This window comes from Clarias gariepinus, chromosome 14, assembly GCF_024256425.1.
Source record: "Clarias gariepinus isolate MV-2021 ecotype Netherlands chromosome 14, CGAR_prim_01v2, whole genome shotgun sequence".
Taxonomy (NCBI): Eukaryota; Metazoa; Chordata; class Actinopteri; order Siluriformes; family Clariidae; genus Clarias; species Clarias gariepinus.
The window spans coordinates 10,439,741-10,454,833 of NC_071113.1; the positions used below are offsets into that span (position 1 = coordinate 10,439,741).

At 39.4% G+C, this 15,093-nt stretch overlaps 1 protein-coding gene across 8 annotated transcripts in view; it reads left to right on the plus strand.

Annotated features, from left to right (window-relative positions):
* The window catches only part of sun1a (Sad1 and UNC84 domain containing 1a), a 30,302-nt gene that overhangs the window by 10,160 nt on the left and 5,049 nt on the right, over nt 1-15,093 (plus strand). For 3 of the 8 annotated variants that reach the window (XM_053511635.1, XM_053511638.1, XM_053511637.1), the window contains 15 exons: nt 5,086-5,285; nt 5,431-5,457; nt 8,380-8,685; nt 9,071-9,190; nt 10,022-10,153; nt 10,707-10,787; nt 11,315-11,422; nt 11,528-11,626; nt 12,463-12,556; nt 13,223-13,281; nt 13,394-13,563; nt 13,640-13,909; nt 13,997-14,089; nt 14,188-14,231; nt 14,879-15,023. In XM_053511635.1, coding sequence (XP_053367610.1) covers nt 5,086-5,285; nt 5,431-5,457; nt 8,380-8,685; nt 9,071-9,190; nt 10,022-10,153; nt 10,707-10,787; nt 11,315-11,422; nt 11,528-11,626; nt 12,463-12,556; nt 13,223-13,281; nt 13,394-13,563; nt 13,640-13,909; nt 13,997-14,089; nt 14,188-14,231; nt 14,879-15,023 — 1,948 coding nt within the window. The remainder of the gene's footprint in view (nt 1-5,085; nt 5,286-5,430; nt 5,458-8,379; nt 8,686-9,070; nt 9,191-10,021; nt 10,154-10,706; nt 10,788-11,314; nt 11,423-11,527; nt 11,627-12,462; nt 12,557-13,222; nt 13,282-13,393; nt 13,564-13,639; nt 13,910-13,996; nt 14,090-14,187; nt 14,232-14,878; nt 15,024-15,093) is intronic. The other 5 variants (XM_053511636.1, XM_053511640.1, XM_053511641.1 and 2 more) reach the window with 5 other exon arrangements.

Here is a 15,093-nt window from a genome sequence, read left to right on the forward strand (position 1 = left end):
AAAAGCATATTTTTCTTCCCTTAATTTAAAAGTAAGTATCGTCACATTTAAAAGATTTGCAAAAAATTAGATTTGCTATCCTTCAAATATGATAATTTCAATGTTTTTGCTTATCTATCTCAGTTATTTTAGCCATATCACACAAGAGGTGCCGTTGATGAATATCTGGTCTTTATACACATTTCCACTTATCCCACTTTAGATAAAAATAAATATTGTTGAATGAAAAACAAGTAAACGCACACCAAGCAGTGCGCTTGTTTAGGAGGTGGAGAGTGATTTGGAATTCCGGCTTGTGTCAGGAGCTAGTTAGCTTTGTAAGCCGTAAATAAAAGAACACGGATGGTTACGAGGCGATTCAAATTTAATTATTTATTTCTTTTTAAAGATGACATAACTTCATCAGTTGCATTTTCCTGAAAATCCTGTTACTGGTGTTGAATGTGGGTTTTGGCAGGCAGCGGCTCTCTCCTTGTACTGACCTACTCTCACAGTTGTATAATGCAAGTAGCAAATATATGGAGATATATATGCCAAATAATCACTTATTATATTGTTTTTTTGTTTTTTTGTTTTGGTTTACATTTCAATTAGCTACTCCTCATTTATGGAAAACATTCATTAAGAACTTTTTTTTAAGGCAGGATAATGGGCTCTGCCTTACAAAAAAATGTTCAGGAATGGTTTGAGGGGGGAAAAAAAAAAAAAAAGAAAAAACCTCAAGGTGTTGATTTGACCTCAATCCAATCTGAAGCATCTGTGTGATGTGATGGACAAACCGTTCCGACTCCAAGACCCAGTGTCTTAAGGCTAGATGCCACAGTACTCCCTCAGATTTCTCAAGGAGTCCATGCCTCAGTGGGTCAGGACTATTCTGGCAGCACAGCGAGACCTACACGGTATGAAGCAGGTTGTTTTAATGTTATGGCTGATCGGTTTATGTGTACCTCTCTACAAGGCTGACTAATCAGGTTATCTTGCTGAACAGCTTTTAGGGTAGGAAAGGCTAATCAGTTAATGAAATTCGCATACTATCATTTGTCAATGACATCAGAATTTTGAGCAAGTTGGATAATGCTGTATGTCCGGATTCTGAAATAAAAAGCTGAGTTATGACATGCTAAAGAAAACCAATTGTTATGCAATGTTTTTCCTTTCCCCTCTCAGTTAACTTGAGCAGCAGCACCATTTGCTGCATTCCCTTCTCTGGCTTCCAATAGCTGCCCACATCAGATTTAAAAAAGAAATAAAAATAACGCTAATGCTTGCCTACTAAGCCAAAAATGGAGCATTGTTCGCCTACCTTAAGTCACTTCTCGCTCTCCATGCTGCATTGCTCTCCCTCTGAGATCATAGCACGTCTCTGCTGAACCTACCATCTCTCAGGACACAAGAAAGACATGCTAGACTGGTTGCTGTCCTGGCACCCAGGTGGTGGTCTGTTCAAGCTTTCTGTGACCTTGCCAGCCACTTTTAAATTGAATGGCTATCTTTTTTTTAAAGAAAATTTCACCATCGTAATGATGCACTTTGCATGCTGCAATACTGCAAGTCATTTAAGCATTTAGCATGAAAATGAGCCATAAACTTGCTCAACTTATCTTCTCATTCTGCGCTCTGTTATTGACTTCTAGAGTCGTGGAGGTACCCTTTTTTTTTTTTTTTTTTTTTTCCTCTTTTACTGAGGCTAAAGGAGAGGTCCAGATATGAATCTCGTGTGAAAGAGAAGGGCTATATTGATTATTTTTGGATGCATCAGTACTCTCTGAAACAGCATGCTCAGCTATTATTCCCTGGTCCCTGTAAGTTGTGGATATTTTGGAAATTGCAGCCAATGGCTTACTTGGAAAATATCTCTTGTAGATACAAACATGAGGGACCTGGTCACGGCTCTGAGTACACTCGACTCTACTGCATACCATGACGCATTTTAGTAATGTGAGCACTTGAAAATGTGGTCTCGGGCATGGCGTCTTTGGGCAAGGAATTCATTCGGACATAAAGGTCATACCTAAGCATGGAAATGCACTGCTGTTTAAAACGAGATGTTGGCGCCACTCGTCTTTTCTGCATTGTATGTGTGTAGCATGCAGCAACCCTATAAACTGTGACCATGGCTGATAAAACAGGAAGTCAGACGAGAGGGTCGATTTTCTCCAAAATATTGATAGTAGTTGTAGTGTGAACGTCGACTACTTTTGAATTCTTCTTCTTTTGTTTGTGCTTTTATAAAATCAATGAGGTGCACACTGCCACCTAGTGGCTACCCCAGTCTTAGATTCACTACACTGGCTTCCTGTCCGTTTCAGGATTGAGTTTAAAATTTTGTTTAAGATTTTAAACGGGTTGGCACCTGTATATTTATCATATTTATAACTTTTACATATTCGCACTCCCATTAAAGCACTGAGGTCATCAAATCAGTTGCTCCTGGATGTTAAGAGAGCCGGATTGAAATATAAAGGTGAGTGAGCTTTTTCAGTGGTGGGACCGAAGTTGTGGAACGATTTACCTGCTCACACAAGGTCTGCTCAGAGTGTTGAAATTTTTAAGTCATTACTTAAGACACACTTATATTCTTTGGCTTTTATTTTTTATTAAGTTGAGTTTTTGAGACATTTTGACAACTTTTAATGTATAGATTGATTTGTGTGGGGTTTTTTTTTTGTGGCATTGGTCAACCATGGTTGTTTTTTAAATGTGCTTTATAAATAAGCTAAACTAAACTAGTGGATCACCGAGTGTGGATGTACAACTGAACTCTGGTACAAAATATTACCAGTGTAAAAGTGGGCCGGCCAGCCAGTAAGATGTGACTTGCAATTGTGCTCGGACACGGTACGATGCCTAATGTGATAACGGACAGAAATAGATCTGGGCTAGATGGACAGGATGGGTCAGAACTGGCAGGAGTGGCATTTTGAGGGGAAAAAGAAAAAAATATTTATTTGCTGCCTCATTGTGATAAAGCTGCCATATTTTCAGCTTTAAAACATAAAAAATACCCTGATGCCCTTGCTATTTGTAGGTCATTTAAGGCCATTAATTGAGCGAAATCCATAACCTGTTATTGTTATATTTTTTAAGTTCTAAAAGGGGCAGCAAAGTGACTTTGTAATTACGACTAAGGGCAGGAAGCCATTTTTTTACATCGTACAAAGCAGATTATTACATGACACAAAGAATGTGGTAATTAAATATATAAAGTTGTGAAAGACTGAGGGTACTCTATGACCTTATGAGCTTGTTTGTCATCACCTAGATTTACGGTATAGTAAATATGCAATTCAGTGTAAAGAACACATTTTATGCTGTATAATAAAACAAAAACATTCGTTATTCAGGCTGAGTGTGTGTGTGTGTGCCACCTAGGAAGCAGGAAGTAAACAAATTCCACCCACGCTGCACGTGCCAACATAGTGCTTGGAGAAAGCCCTGGATTCAATTAAATCGTGATGTAATTAATGCTTTTCGTATGTTTTATATGAAAGAGATCCAGTATATGTTAGGGAAGGGAATTACCAGGGACCAGCTGTTAATATCACAATTTATAAATATATAGATTTTGTATTAAAAAAAAATATATATATATATATATATATATATATATATATATATATATATATATATATATATATATATATATATATATATATATATATATATATATTTTTTTTTTTTTTTTTCTTTATTATAAAAGTGTACTCGGGATGCCTAATAAGATAACGGAAAAGAATGTGCTAGACTGACAGGGATGGGTCAAAGCTGGCAGGAGTGGCGTTTAAAAAATAAATAAAAATAAATAAAAAATTGTAACGATTTTGCTAGAGTTCTGACAAACTTAAAAATTATTTGCTTTTACCGCACAGGATGTGGTTCTGCCTGCCAACATGTAAATTGTTTAGAGAGCTTTTCTTCATAGCATAATAAATATCTTTTTTTACTTTTACCCTTGTAGTTTTATGTTTCTGATATGAAGTTGTCTTAACATTTGTCGTTCAGGCTTTTACTTAAGCGCTTGCACAGAATTCACACATTAAAATGTAAAAACGTGGTTACATTTATGTATTTTTTTCGGTTTAGTAAAGATACTCTAAGCACTGTCTCACATCACCGGATGATCCTGACTCTTGTATTCTTCACTTGACACATATAAGACTAGTTTGACTGAAGAGAAAGGGAGGGGTAAATTCTTTCTTTGCTCACAGAATTGCAGCAATTCATTATATAAATAAGATTAATGCAAGCTTTACAGCTCACCTTCACATTCACTTTTTGTGTTGCAAACTGAACCGGTCTGCCCAACGTTTACTGAACATTAAGCATGTGCAATAAATAGAGGTGTTGTAGCACGTTCATACACATCAGTGTTTAATGTCATCAAATAAAATGCAAATCCCGTTTTTCCAGACACTTTGCCAAGTTTGCAGAAGTTGTTTGCTAAGCGTTTCCTACTAAAATCCCAGTCGCAGCGTCATTTTCAGTAATGTTATCTGGTGGTGGAGAATTTTAAGGACATTTTGTAATGTTAGGTGAACTTGAATGACGAGGAAGTTGGCTTGCTTTATTTTTTTTAATGAATGAATGAATTAACTTTTTTTTCCCACTCCTTGTAGGCGTGCATTATGCAGCTTTCTGCTCTGAAATGTATTCCACACTAACTCAGGTGTCCTATTAATGTAAAATAAAACCAAACTATGTAACATGCACAGGAGTCAAGCCTCTCGATATAGTCTTTAGGTGTCACAATGTGGCATCATGTACAAAGGAATTTTTCGATACTTGATGGTTTTGCAGCAGATCGGTGTAGGCTAAAAAGTTATCTTGGTTCGGTTCCCCGGCTCTATATGTGGCATTATCATAGAAGCCTAAAATTCACACTCTCCAATAAGCAACAGGAAGCATCATTGCTAATTAAAAGCATTAACACAATTATAAATATAGATATCAAAAGTATAGATCTGTTACATGAAGGTGTGACTAACATTTAATAAGTCACAAATTGTTCCTGTTATGTACTATGTACTTTTTAAATTTTTTATGGCTTTTCACCAGTCTTTTATTTTTTTTTCCCATTCTTTTTAGGACCGTAAAGAGCCGAAGATCTCAACGCTCTGTATCAGGTTCAAGTTCTGTCTTTCAGACTCCAGTGAAGAGCCAGTCCTTGGCACTACAAGCCCATAACAGCAGCACGCTCAGTTGTGCTGCGAGTGATGCCTCACTTCTCTCCTCCATGTTGGACGAGTCGAGCATCCAGGAGCGCACCCTTGTTGACAGCTTTTGGGGTTAGTGCACCTTACCAGAGGTTCTATGATCATATCCGTGTGTCTTTCTGACTTAAAAAAAAAAAAATTTACTTATTTTGCGTATTAATTTACGTATTGCTGAGTCTTTGCTAAAACATTATTTTCTCTCCCTATCCTGATTTAGGATTGGATAAGGATGGAGATCTCAAAGGTATTGCATTCTCTCTTGTTGAAATTTTTTATTATTTTTTTTCTTCTCCCTGTAAGCAAGAATAAGCCATGCGCATATATATATATATAATGTCTTGTATCTTAAGTTTTTATCTACTAGGGTGAGTGAAAAATTATCCCCGCTCTGGCTGGAGATTCAGTTTTTCCTTACTACCAGTCAGGGAGGGCCGAAGACAATCACGTGTTTCCTCTGAATCATGTGACGTATTCCAGACTTATTTTTTTCAAACTGCTCGCTCATGTACCATTGGGGGGCGGCATGAGACACTCTGAGGACAGCGCTATCTGCTTCTTCTGCTTGCGTAAGCTTACAGATGCCCCTGGCTGGCTGTAGAGCCGTGACAGATGTGAGAGCGCTAAGTGCCTCCCATCCCTTCCCACCCCTCCCCTCTGGGAGAGCTTGGACAATCAGCTCTCTCCAGGCCTCTGAGGGGTTACAGCGTCACCCATAAATTGAATTAGAGATCTTTGGATGATGGGCTGAGTACTTTACCGCTACAGGGGCTGTAGAATTCATTTTAATTAACTTTTAAAAAAAGACTGATGTATCATGCCGAACCCAGCTGTCCATCAAACGTATTTTATTTGATTGTAACTCTTTTACTCCTTTAAGGAACTTGTTTTATTCTGTTGACACCTCTTAACAAATTTTAAACAAGTAAACCCAAATGTAGTTTTAAAGTTCTTTAAAAAAAATAATTTTAAACATCTTATCTAGTTTTAATATTGAATAACAAATGACTCTTGCCATGAATATAGCCATAGAAGCTGGCTTGGGTTTGGCAAGATACGTAACTGTTCTACATAATCTCTTTGTGTTTCAGTTCACTTTGTCCATCTGTCAACAAGCTTTCGTTTTCCCTCTTTAAAAAATGTTTTTGCCTGAGCTCTGAGCAACGAATGCACCACTGTCTTCACTTTATCAGGAGTGAATACTCGCCCCCCGTAAGGTTGCATTCCAGGGACCAATCGGGTAAAAGTCTGATGGAGCGAGATCAGGAGAATGCTTTAACACCTCAAAATGAACTTTGTTTAATCTGAGGTTTAGGCCTCAGCTCTTCGAAAGCATCTCACTGTAACGAGCACTGTTGATGGTTGAACCTTTTTTCAATACTGGCCCTTCAGAATCCCAGATAAAATGTCGATCAACTTTCCAGTTTACTTTTGAGCTTTTTCTTGGTCAGAAACCCTATGTCACGTCACTAGTCAAAAACTTTGGATATTTGCAAACAAATTTTTGAGCTATACTCAAAAAAGGGTCAAACACGTTCCTTGATAAATAACTGCACCAGGTACACCCTCACTACTCTTCTTTCGTGCAAATCACAATTGAAGCACTATACAAATGAACTGATGTAACACATCCACACCTGGTGACATAGTGGCCTTGAGCGGAAATCACTGATAAGTCAGTGCGGACAACAGAAGTTTTAATATAACCAGAGCGCGGGTAATTTTTTGACTCATACTTGTATATAAACAGACAATGTACTTTATAAAATGTTAACTTAAATATACTTACCCAGACAAGGCGTTTTCTTTGTATGGTTTTACTGGTTAATGTTTTATACTTGATCTTCAGGGCAATGCAGTATACAGTTTATTCAAATGTTTAAGGATGCATTGTCTCATTTTCAAATACTTTTAAAATATTTAGAATATAGTACTTGTTTGTGGATCCATACAGGCAAATTACAACTTTGTGGAATTACTCATTCATAACATAGAATGAGAATACTTAGTGGTTTAAAGTATAATTATTACTGTAAGTCCTGGGACATGATGAAGTGCTTAGCTGGTGAGTTACCTAGATTATTTTGTAAGAGCAGCTTACACTCGATGTTGTATCAGTGGTGTTTGGATGAAAACTTGTATCTCTGAGTCAACATCAAACATCATCATACCACCTAGGGCAAGGGTGGGTAGTAGTCTGGCTACAAAGACGGTTAATAATTGGCGACGAAAGGGAGAGAAAGAGAGGGAGTTGAAACTAACCAGGAACAGATGTATTGTGTTAAGTGTGGAGGTACAGATTTTGCTCTGTGACATTTTTTTATTTTTTTTATCTTCATAACACTTTTGTAACACCACTCCAGCAGCAGATGTTTTGTACTGCATAATTCCCAGCTAAATAGTACGCAGATGCATCATGTTTATTTATCATGCATATTTAGGCATACCAGTTAGTTCTCACAATGTGGTTTGAAACACGCTCTTCAGTTTAGATCAATTAAATTTTATTTGCATACCGCTTTTAACAGTGGTTATTGTAACGAAGTAGGGGGTGATGGTGGCAAGAGAAAAAAAACTCCCTGAGATGGCAATAGGAAGAAATCCTGAGAGGAACCTGGTTGAACATCCTCATTTGGCTTGAAACAGAAAGCAGGGATTGTTGTGCGGTCACAGTGTGTGTTAGGCAGCTGGAAGTTCAGTATAACAGATGATGTATAACAGTCTTAATTTGGTGGCTGTAATGTTATACCGCCTGGTGGAGATCAGTGCAGCACAAGTGAAGAATTTGATTCAAGTTTCTTGCGATTAACATTCAACCGCAGAAGGGGGATTATTTTTTTTTTTTTTATTTGGTGTGATTTTTTTTTTTTTATATATATATATATATATATATATATATATATATATATATATATATATATATATATATATATATATTACACATTTTGGATGAGACATTTCCCCCATGTTTTTTTTTTTTTCTCCCCCATCTATAAAACTACGAGCTAAGAGTTGGAAAAGGAAAGATCAGACACGAAACATGTCCATGCTATTCGATTTAATTTGGAGCAGCTGAAAAAATATAAATAAATTCAAGCACTGTATGAATTCACTCAAAAAGAGCCTCTGTGTTTAATCTGCGTATACTTTCCGGATGCTACCTTTTTAGATCGGACTCTCCACGCGGACCACAGCTTCTCTCTTAACAACAGCGGCATGCACGTGGCTCAGACGCAGACCTCCACCCTACATAGTGACTACATCTGCAATAACTGCGTGGCCAGCCACTCTGACCGGAGAGATGCTTTCCAAGCCTCCACCTCCTCCAAGAACTGTTCCTCCTCCTCCTGTTCTTACTCCTTAGCTGCCCTGAACAGAACGGCAGTGGACGGAGGCGCCACAGCTGCGAGCACAGCCTTTTCTCCTCCTCACACTACAGTGTACAGCCGAGAGAGGAGCCGACGACACAGAGCCGGTGAGATATATCTTTGCGTTCTCTATAACTTACAGACGAGGTGTTGTGGGAGTGTTACAGTATGTGGGTCGAGCATTTTAAATTTTCTTTTTTTTTATGCTCAGCACAGGCTGCACATTAAGTGCTGCAGGTCTGATGAAAATCACATCGCCTTTTTCTTTCGTTAATTTCTAGTAGTGTCAGTGTCAGATGAGAAGTATAGTTTAGAGCAGTCCCTGGTCTCTTAATGATGATGATCCTTGATTAATAATCACTTATACATTTATGTCTCAATCGCTCTATTATTACGTATTGGTGTTAAGCATTACATTCTGGAGCATCATGTTCCAATATCAAGTGTTTTTTAGTTGTTTTTTTTTTAAACCTGGATGTGGTTTGTCTGTAGGTGTGCTCGGAGTTGTCTCGGAGGTCTTCCTGCATTACAGCAGGAGAGTCTGTACCTCTGTTTTCTGTGTATTTGCCATACTCATGCAGAGCGTTCTCAAGACCTGCCAACTAGGCAAAGGTACCATCCTTCCACCTGCCTTCTGAACTCAGGTTCTGCTCCGTTTCTTTTCACCGGAGCGTCTTCATCACCAGTGCATGCGATCATCTCTGAACTTTTCACCTCGTTTCACCTTCTTTCTTTTGCCTCCTGGATGTTTAACACCCAGATTAGTATCTTCTTATCAGCGCCCACGTTTGTTAAAACAAATCTATTTAATACTGTGCAAGAAGGTCGGAATGTATCTGTGACAGGAGGAGTAATTATTGCTTTTGACTTGGACTTTATGTTATGTGAAGAAAAAAATTTATCAGTCCATTATCTTAATCTCGATAGGAGGTGCGAGTCAAAATGACTCAATCTGTTCTAATCAGTTCTCATTTAAGAACAGGGAAGCGTACACGGTGGATTTATATCGGATACGGTTGAGTTGAGAGGCCATGATGCAAGTAAAATAAAAGGCTTACTCTTAGGACTAATGTGTATGATTTCTCAACACGTTGTTGGGTGTTTTCACCTTAACAAGTCAGAAATATACAGTTCTTCTTATCTTTATACTTTTTTTTTTTTTTTTTTTTTTTTTTTTTTATCTCTTTGACCCTTCCAACTCTAACTGGAATGATTCCTGTTCTGTCTTCATCTCGGACTAGGATTCCACACTGCATGCAAATCAGTGTCCATACAGCTACACTGAAAAATACTGAGATTCACAGCCTTCTTTAACCTCTGCCCTTAACTTCACCTGTTTCTTCCACATTCTCGTTTCCGTGTATGTACAGTAGCTGTTGAAGTTATGAGTTGCATTGGTGTTAACGTTTTTGCTTTTGTGTCTTAACCCCGATCTCTCTTCAGTCCAGCTGTGCTCACTGGCAGACCGGTGTGTGAGGGTGTGCAGGAAAGCAGGTGCCACCACCGCTGCAGCCCTCACACTGCCAGCTCAGTATATCAGTTTGAGGAAGACCAGCAGTGGCAGTGCTAACGGAGGTAATAACGGCGTCTTGAGCACTGCTGCCTCTTACCACTTTTCAATCCTTTGTGTCATTGCTGACACCGCTATCCTTCAAGATTTCTCGGATAGGTCAAGCATGTGATCAGTACCCTGTTCTGATTTTATATTTTAATTTTGTTCTTGATCATTTGTTAGTTTTTAATCTAAGGGTCTCCTGTGGTGCTTGTCTGTCACGTCACATCTTTCGTTTCTGGTGTCGATGTTCAGTGTCAATGAATGATTTTCACCAACTGCTGATTCAAGTTCTGTTTTATCCCTATGCACTTTTCACCCGTCAGGCACTTCTTCACTATGTCCAACACAATTTAACCCTTCTGTGACCAAAAAAAAAAAAAGCTGAGCTTGACGTATTGCACATAAACAAATGTTTCTCTCTCTCCTATGGGCATTACCTTGGTTACATGCAAATCTCGCCTGTCTGAATCCACCCCTGCACATCCTGGGCTCTGATCAGACGCGTAAGAACTGCAGAAGGGAGCCTGAGGGAATAGAATGATTTTTGTGTTTTGTTGTGCTGGTTTTCTGTAGGTCATGCTAGTTACTGTGGAACCATGAATGTAAATGAAACGGTGATTCAAAAGGACACGCACGCTCTTAATGGCCCTCTGTGTAAGTACGCCTCTATGTTACACTTCCTCTCTTCCTTTCTCTCGCTCTCTCACTCTCTCATATACACACCACATAGCGAAGACTAATCATAGGGTACTGTACATGCTCTGCACGTCTGAATGGATCAGGTTAGATGCCATACACTGCACTGAAAGCCGCTTTCTGAAAACATTAGGCGGGCTTTTAGTGCTTTGTCCGCGGATCCCTTCTTCGTAGGTGTGTTTATTACTTTGCTCAGCAGGAGATGAGTCACGTCCTCGTGCACTGCAAACAAAAACGGCATGATTCACCAAGAATGCATGGCAGCAAACCTTGAGCAGACTGTTGCGTTTGTACACAAAGGCATATCCGTTTCATTTATATATGGCCGATCGGAAAATGGTTCACTCCTGTTTACATTTTAATACTTGTTTACTTGATGTTTTAAATCTAATAAATCCAGTTCTGATGATGATTTTATATATATATAAAAATTTTTTTTTTTTTTTTTTTTTTTTTTTCCTGTACATCTCATCGAACCCCAACAGGTGACGACTGCAAAGAAAAACAGACGTCGAGGACAATCACGGACTCCACAGGGTCCTCCAGTGCCTTGTGGCTGGTCGAGATTCTGTGGCTCCTCATAACATTCACAGGTTTTGTACTCCCTGGTTCAAAACGTCTCAGTGTGTTGGGTTTGGAGCTTTCTTATAAACGGATGAGTAAATAACTCTGCTTTCCTCCCCATTGATGGTGTCCAGGCAGCAGTGTGTTAAAGGCGTTCCAGGACCTTGTTTCAACAGCCTGGTTTGTCATGAGGAAGATTCCTTCTGTTCTCTATTTGGCTGCAGTGTCTCCAGGTCATTTACTATGGGATTTTCAGCTTTTTGCACAAAAAATAAAAAATAAATAAAAAATCCCTGCATGAGATGCAGTTACAGGACTTCCTGAGCATAATCTGCTTCCCTAACCCCTTTCTAATCCTGTTTCAAATACTGTGCCTTTGTCCCTTTTGTAGTGTGCAGTCTCTGAGTAACATCATGCCTGTGTGTCGGTGTGAAGCCAAAAACATTCTAGTCTTCACAAGCATGAGCTGTGTTCTTCGTCATTGGGAACTTTCAATGCAGGTTGCTTTGACTTGGCAGAGGGACAGCATTTAGCATTGGTGCTTCATCAGATTGTTTCAAGTCAGAAAGCAATGCATTGCTTTTTAGCTGTTTGGTTAAAGCCACAATTGGGCAATTCAGCATCACGTGAAACTAAACTTTAACACCCTGGCCTTCCTAACAAGCAGCATCCTCAGGAGGGAAAACGGCGCTTGTTTAAAAATAGCACGCGTTTAACACTCTTAATTTGATTATTCAAAGGCTGAATTGACCTCCAATTGAGGCTATAGCTGTCATAAAGTCAACATTTTGCCATCATGGTACTTTCCTCACACAGCAGTAAGCACCAGAGCTTCTCTTGTCAGTAGTGTGTAAGCTGACCTTGCTTCTCTCCCTAACACTTTGACTAACAGCGGAGTCAAGGCGTGACTTCTCCCTCCTCCTTCTCTTCCTCCTTCTCTTCCTCAGCTCTCAGCTTATTACTCTAATATCTGTGGTCGCGGCCCCTGCAAACTCCCTACCCCATTATGCTTATCTTCTTCATGGCCTGATTTATGGTTGACTGCGTGTGTGTGTGTGTGTTCTTACAGGGAGTGCAGCTTCAGGGGTGTTACACTGGCTGGGAACGGCATGGTACCAGTTGGTCACATTCATGTCTCTGTTCAACGTCTTTTTTTTGACCAGGTTAGTTTATTTATTTTTTTATTTTTTTAAATAAGTGTTTTAAGTTTTAAGCAGAGATTTGTACCCGTGCATGTAGGAACCTGTCACGTGCATTCAAACTGAAATTCCTTGACATGGTTTCACTGTGAATTTGAAAGCAAACGAGATTTAATTCATAGTCACTGACAATGTTTTGCAATAGAGCTGGACTGTGCATATGTATTTCATTAAGCATGGAGCACCATTTGCTCTATTAAACATCATTGTGATATCACTTTTTTTTTTATTAATAAATTTTTTTAATTTTACTATTTTTTGGGGGGGGATTTTTTTTTTCTCCCTAATTTAGTAGTGTCCAATTCCTCCCAGTCACTAGGGGGCTCCCACATTAAGCTTCTACCACCAGACTTATCACGAGATTCCTCCAACCCACGTGATGTCACCGACCATTTTTTCGAACTGCTCGCTCACGCACCGTTTGGGGCGGAGTATCATCCGGATCTCCGGATGATAGGGCGAGCACTTTACCACTGCGCCACTAATTCAAGCTCTTTTCCTGCAGCGAGCAGAATATGCTAAAAATTTGAGACTTTAAATATTTAACTGAAACTTTTCTGCCTTTAAAGCTGTGAACATGTCTCAAGACAAATTTCACTCAGAATTAACACCTGTGATCTTTTTCTGCAGGATCCTGCCTATACTTCAGAAGCTTTTCCTGATTATTCTTCCCTTTGTGCTTACGCTTGGTGAGTTCACCAGTGCACATGCGTTCATGTTTAAGACCTTTGATGAATTCCCAAAAAACTTGTAATAACCTGTTCTTTCCATCTCTGTCCTAATTTGTTTTCTGCTATTTAGCCGTTCTGTGGTACTGGGGAATGCTCAGCTTCTCGACACTTTGGCCTGTTGTAAACGTGACCAGAGACTCGACGATAGATGAAGCCGCCGCTTTTGAACACGATATTACATTACCCACCCCAGTTGATAAGGTTCAACATGATATCATCGTGTCCGAGACAGGGTCTCAGGTAAATGAGGATCCAGTGTGTCAGTTCTGCCTACAAAGTTTTACCCTCTGGGGAATTAACGTTGCCGTGGCTTCAGCAGGAACCGCCGGTTGTATCTGCGGTCGATTCGGGACGACTCGCACAGATAGAGAAGAGCCTGGGTCTGCTGTGGGATAAAGTGACCGCATCAGGAGGTGAACAGGAGGAGAGACACACGGAGGTCCTGGGTCTGTGCAGCTCACTTAAGGAAGAGCTGCGTACAAACATGGATAAAGAGGCCATGGGCCAGTGGGTGGGCATGCTTCTAGAACAGAAATTAAGCCTGCTAAAAGAAGAGATGGAGAAAGAGGACGGACATTCGCAGAAGGTACGTCTGTAAGAAAGATAATCCCTTATTTCCAGATGGAGTTAGGACAGGATAATCAGTAGAGGATGTTTTGTCTTATTCCTACAGAATGAGGAAGAGTTTGAAGCCGGGTACCAAACTCAGGAGTCCCGCCTAGCCAAAATCGAAGCTCTTCTTCAGGAGCTGGCGCAAAGGACTGAGGTACAGTAGTATGGATCAGAAGTCGATCTTGATTTCAATCACGTTTCATTTCGCTATAGGTCATATAAGTGATTTGTGTGTATGTTTGATGTTTTAAGGAGTTACAAACGAGACCAGAGGTTGAGATGCCGCCTACTGTCAGGTGTGTTACCATAAGGCTTACATCTGTATTGGAGTTATAACATGCTTTTTAATCACTGCACTCAGTTTTTAATTACTTATGTATAATTCAACCAAAATTCAAATTCAAATTTTATTTGTCACATACACAAACATACACAGTACGAAATGTAGTGAAATGCATTTTACGGCTGCCATTGACCCTAGAAGAGAATTAAGTTTACAAATAAGAAATAAATATGAATAAAAGAAATACGATAGAAATTAAATAAAAATTAAGTGTAATAAAATGCATGAAGAATATAATGCTAGTGCTATGTTGTATGTTTATATTGTGCAAACTAGCTGAGTGCCTAACCAATATTATAGTGAAATAACACAAATTACAGTCGTTTACCCACTGGATTAGAGACAAGTAGCAAGTTTCTGGTCCTTCTGGCAAGTTTCGTCTCGCTGAGATCTATGTTAGAATGTCCTTTTAACTTCCGGTTAAATATGAGATTGCTTGTGTTCGCTACACGCTTTGTTGTTCCGCCAATTAATGTATTGAGAACAATAATACTAAGTATTAAAGGGGTATAATCTCTATACATTTTGCTTTGTTGAACTGCAAGGTAAAATGTTCCTTCAAAGTTTTGTAATCACACCTGACCATCGCTTTCTCTGTAGCGGCGAAATGGATAGTGCTTCTCACGCGACCCTGCTGGCACAAGTGCGCAAGCTGGAGGATGCCCTGAGCAGCATTCGGGCCGACCTGCAGGGGGTGAAGGGCTGTAAAGGAAGGTGCGAACAGCTGGATTCTCTTCATGACACAGTAAGTCGTGTGCCGGTTACTTCACTTTTTGTTATTTATGTCGTATCAGTGTTTCTTTCAAGTGGTACAA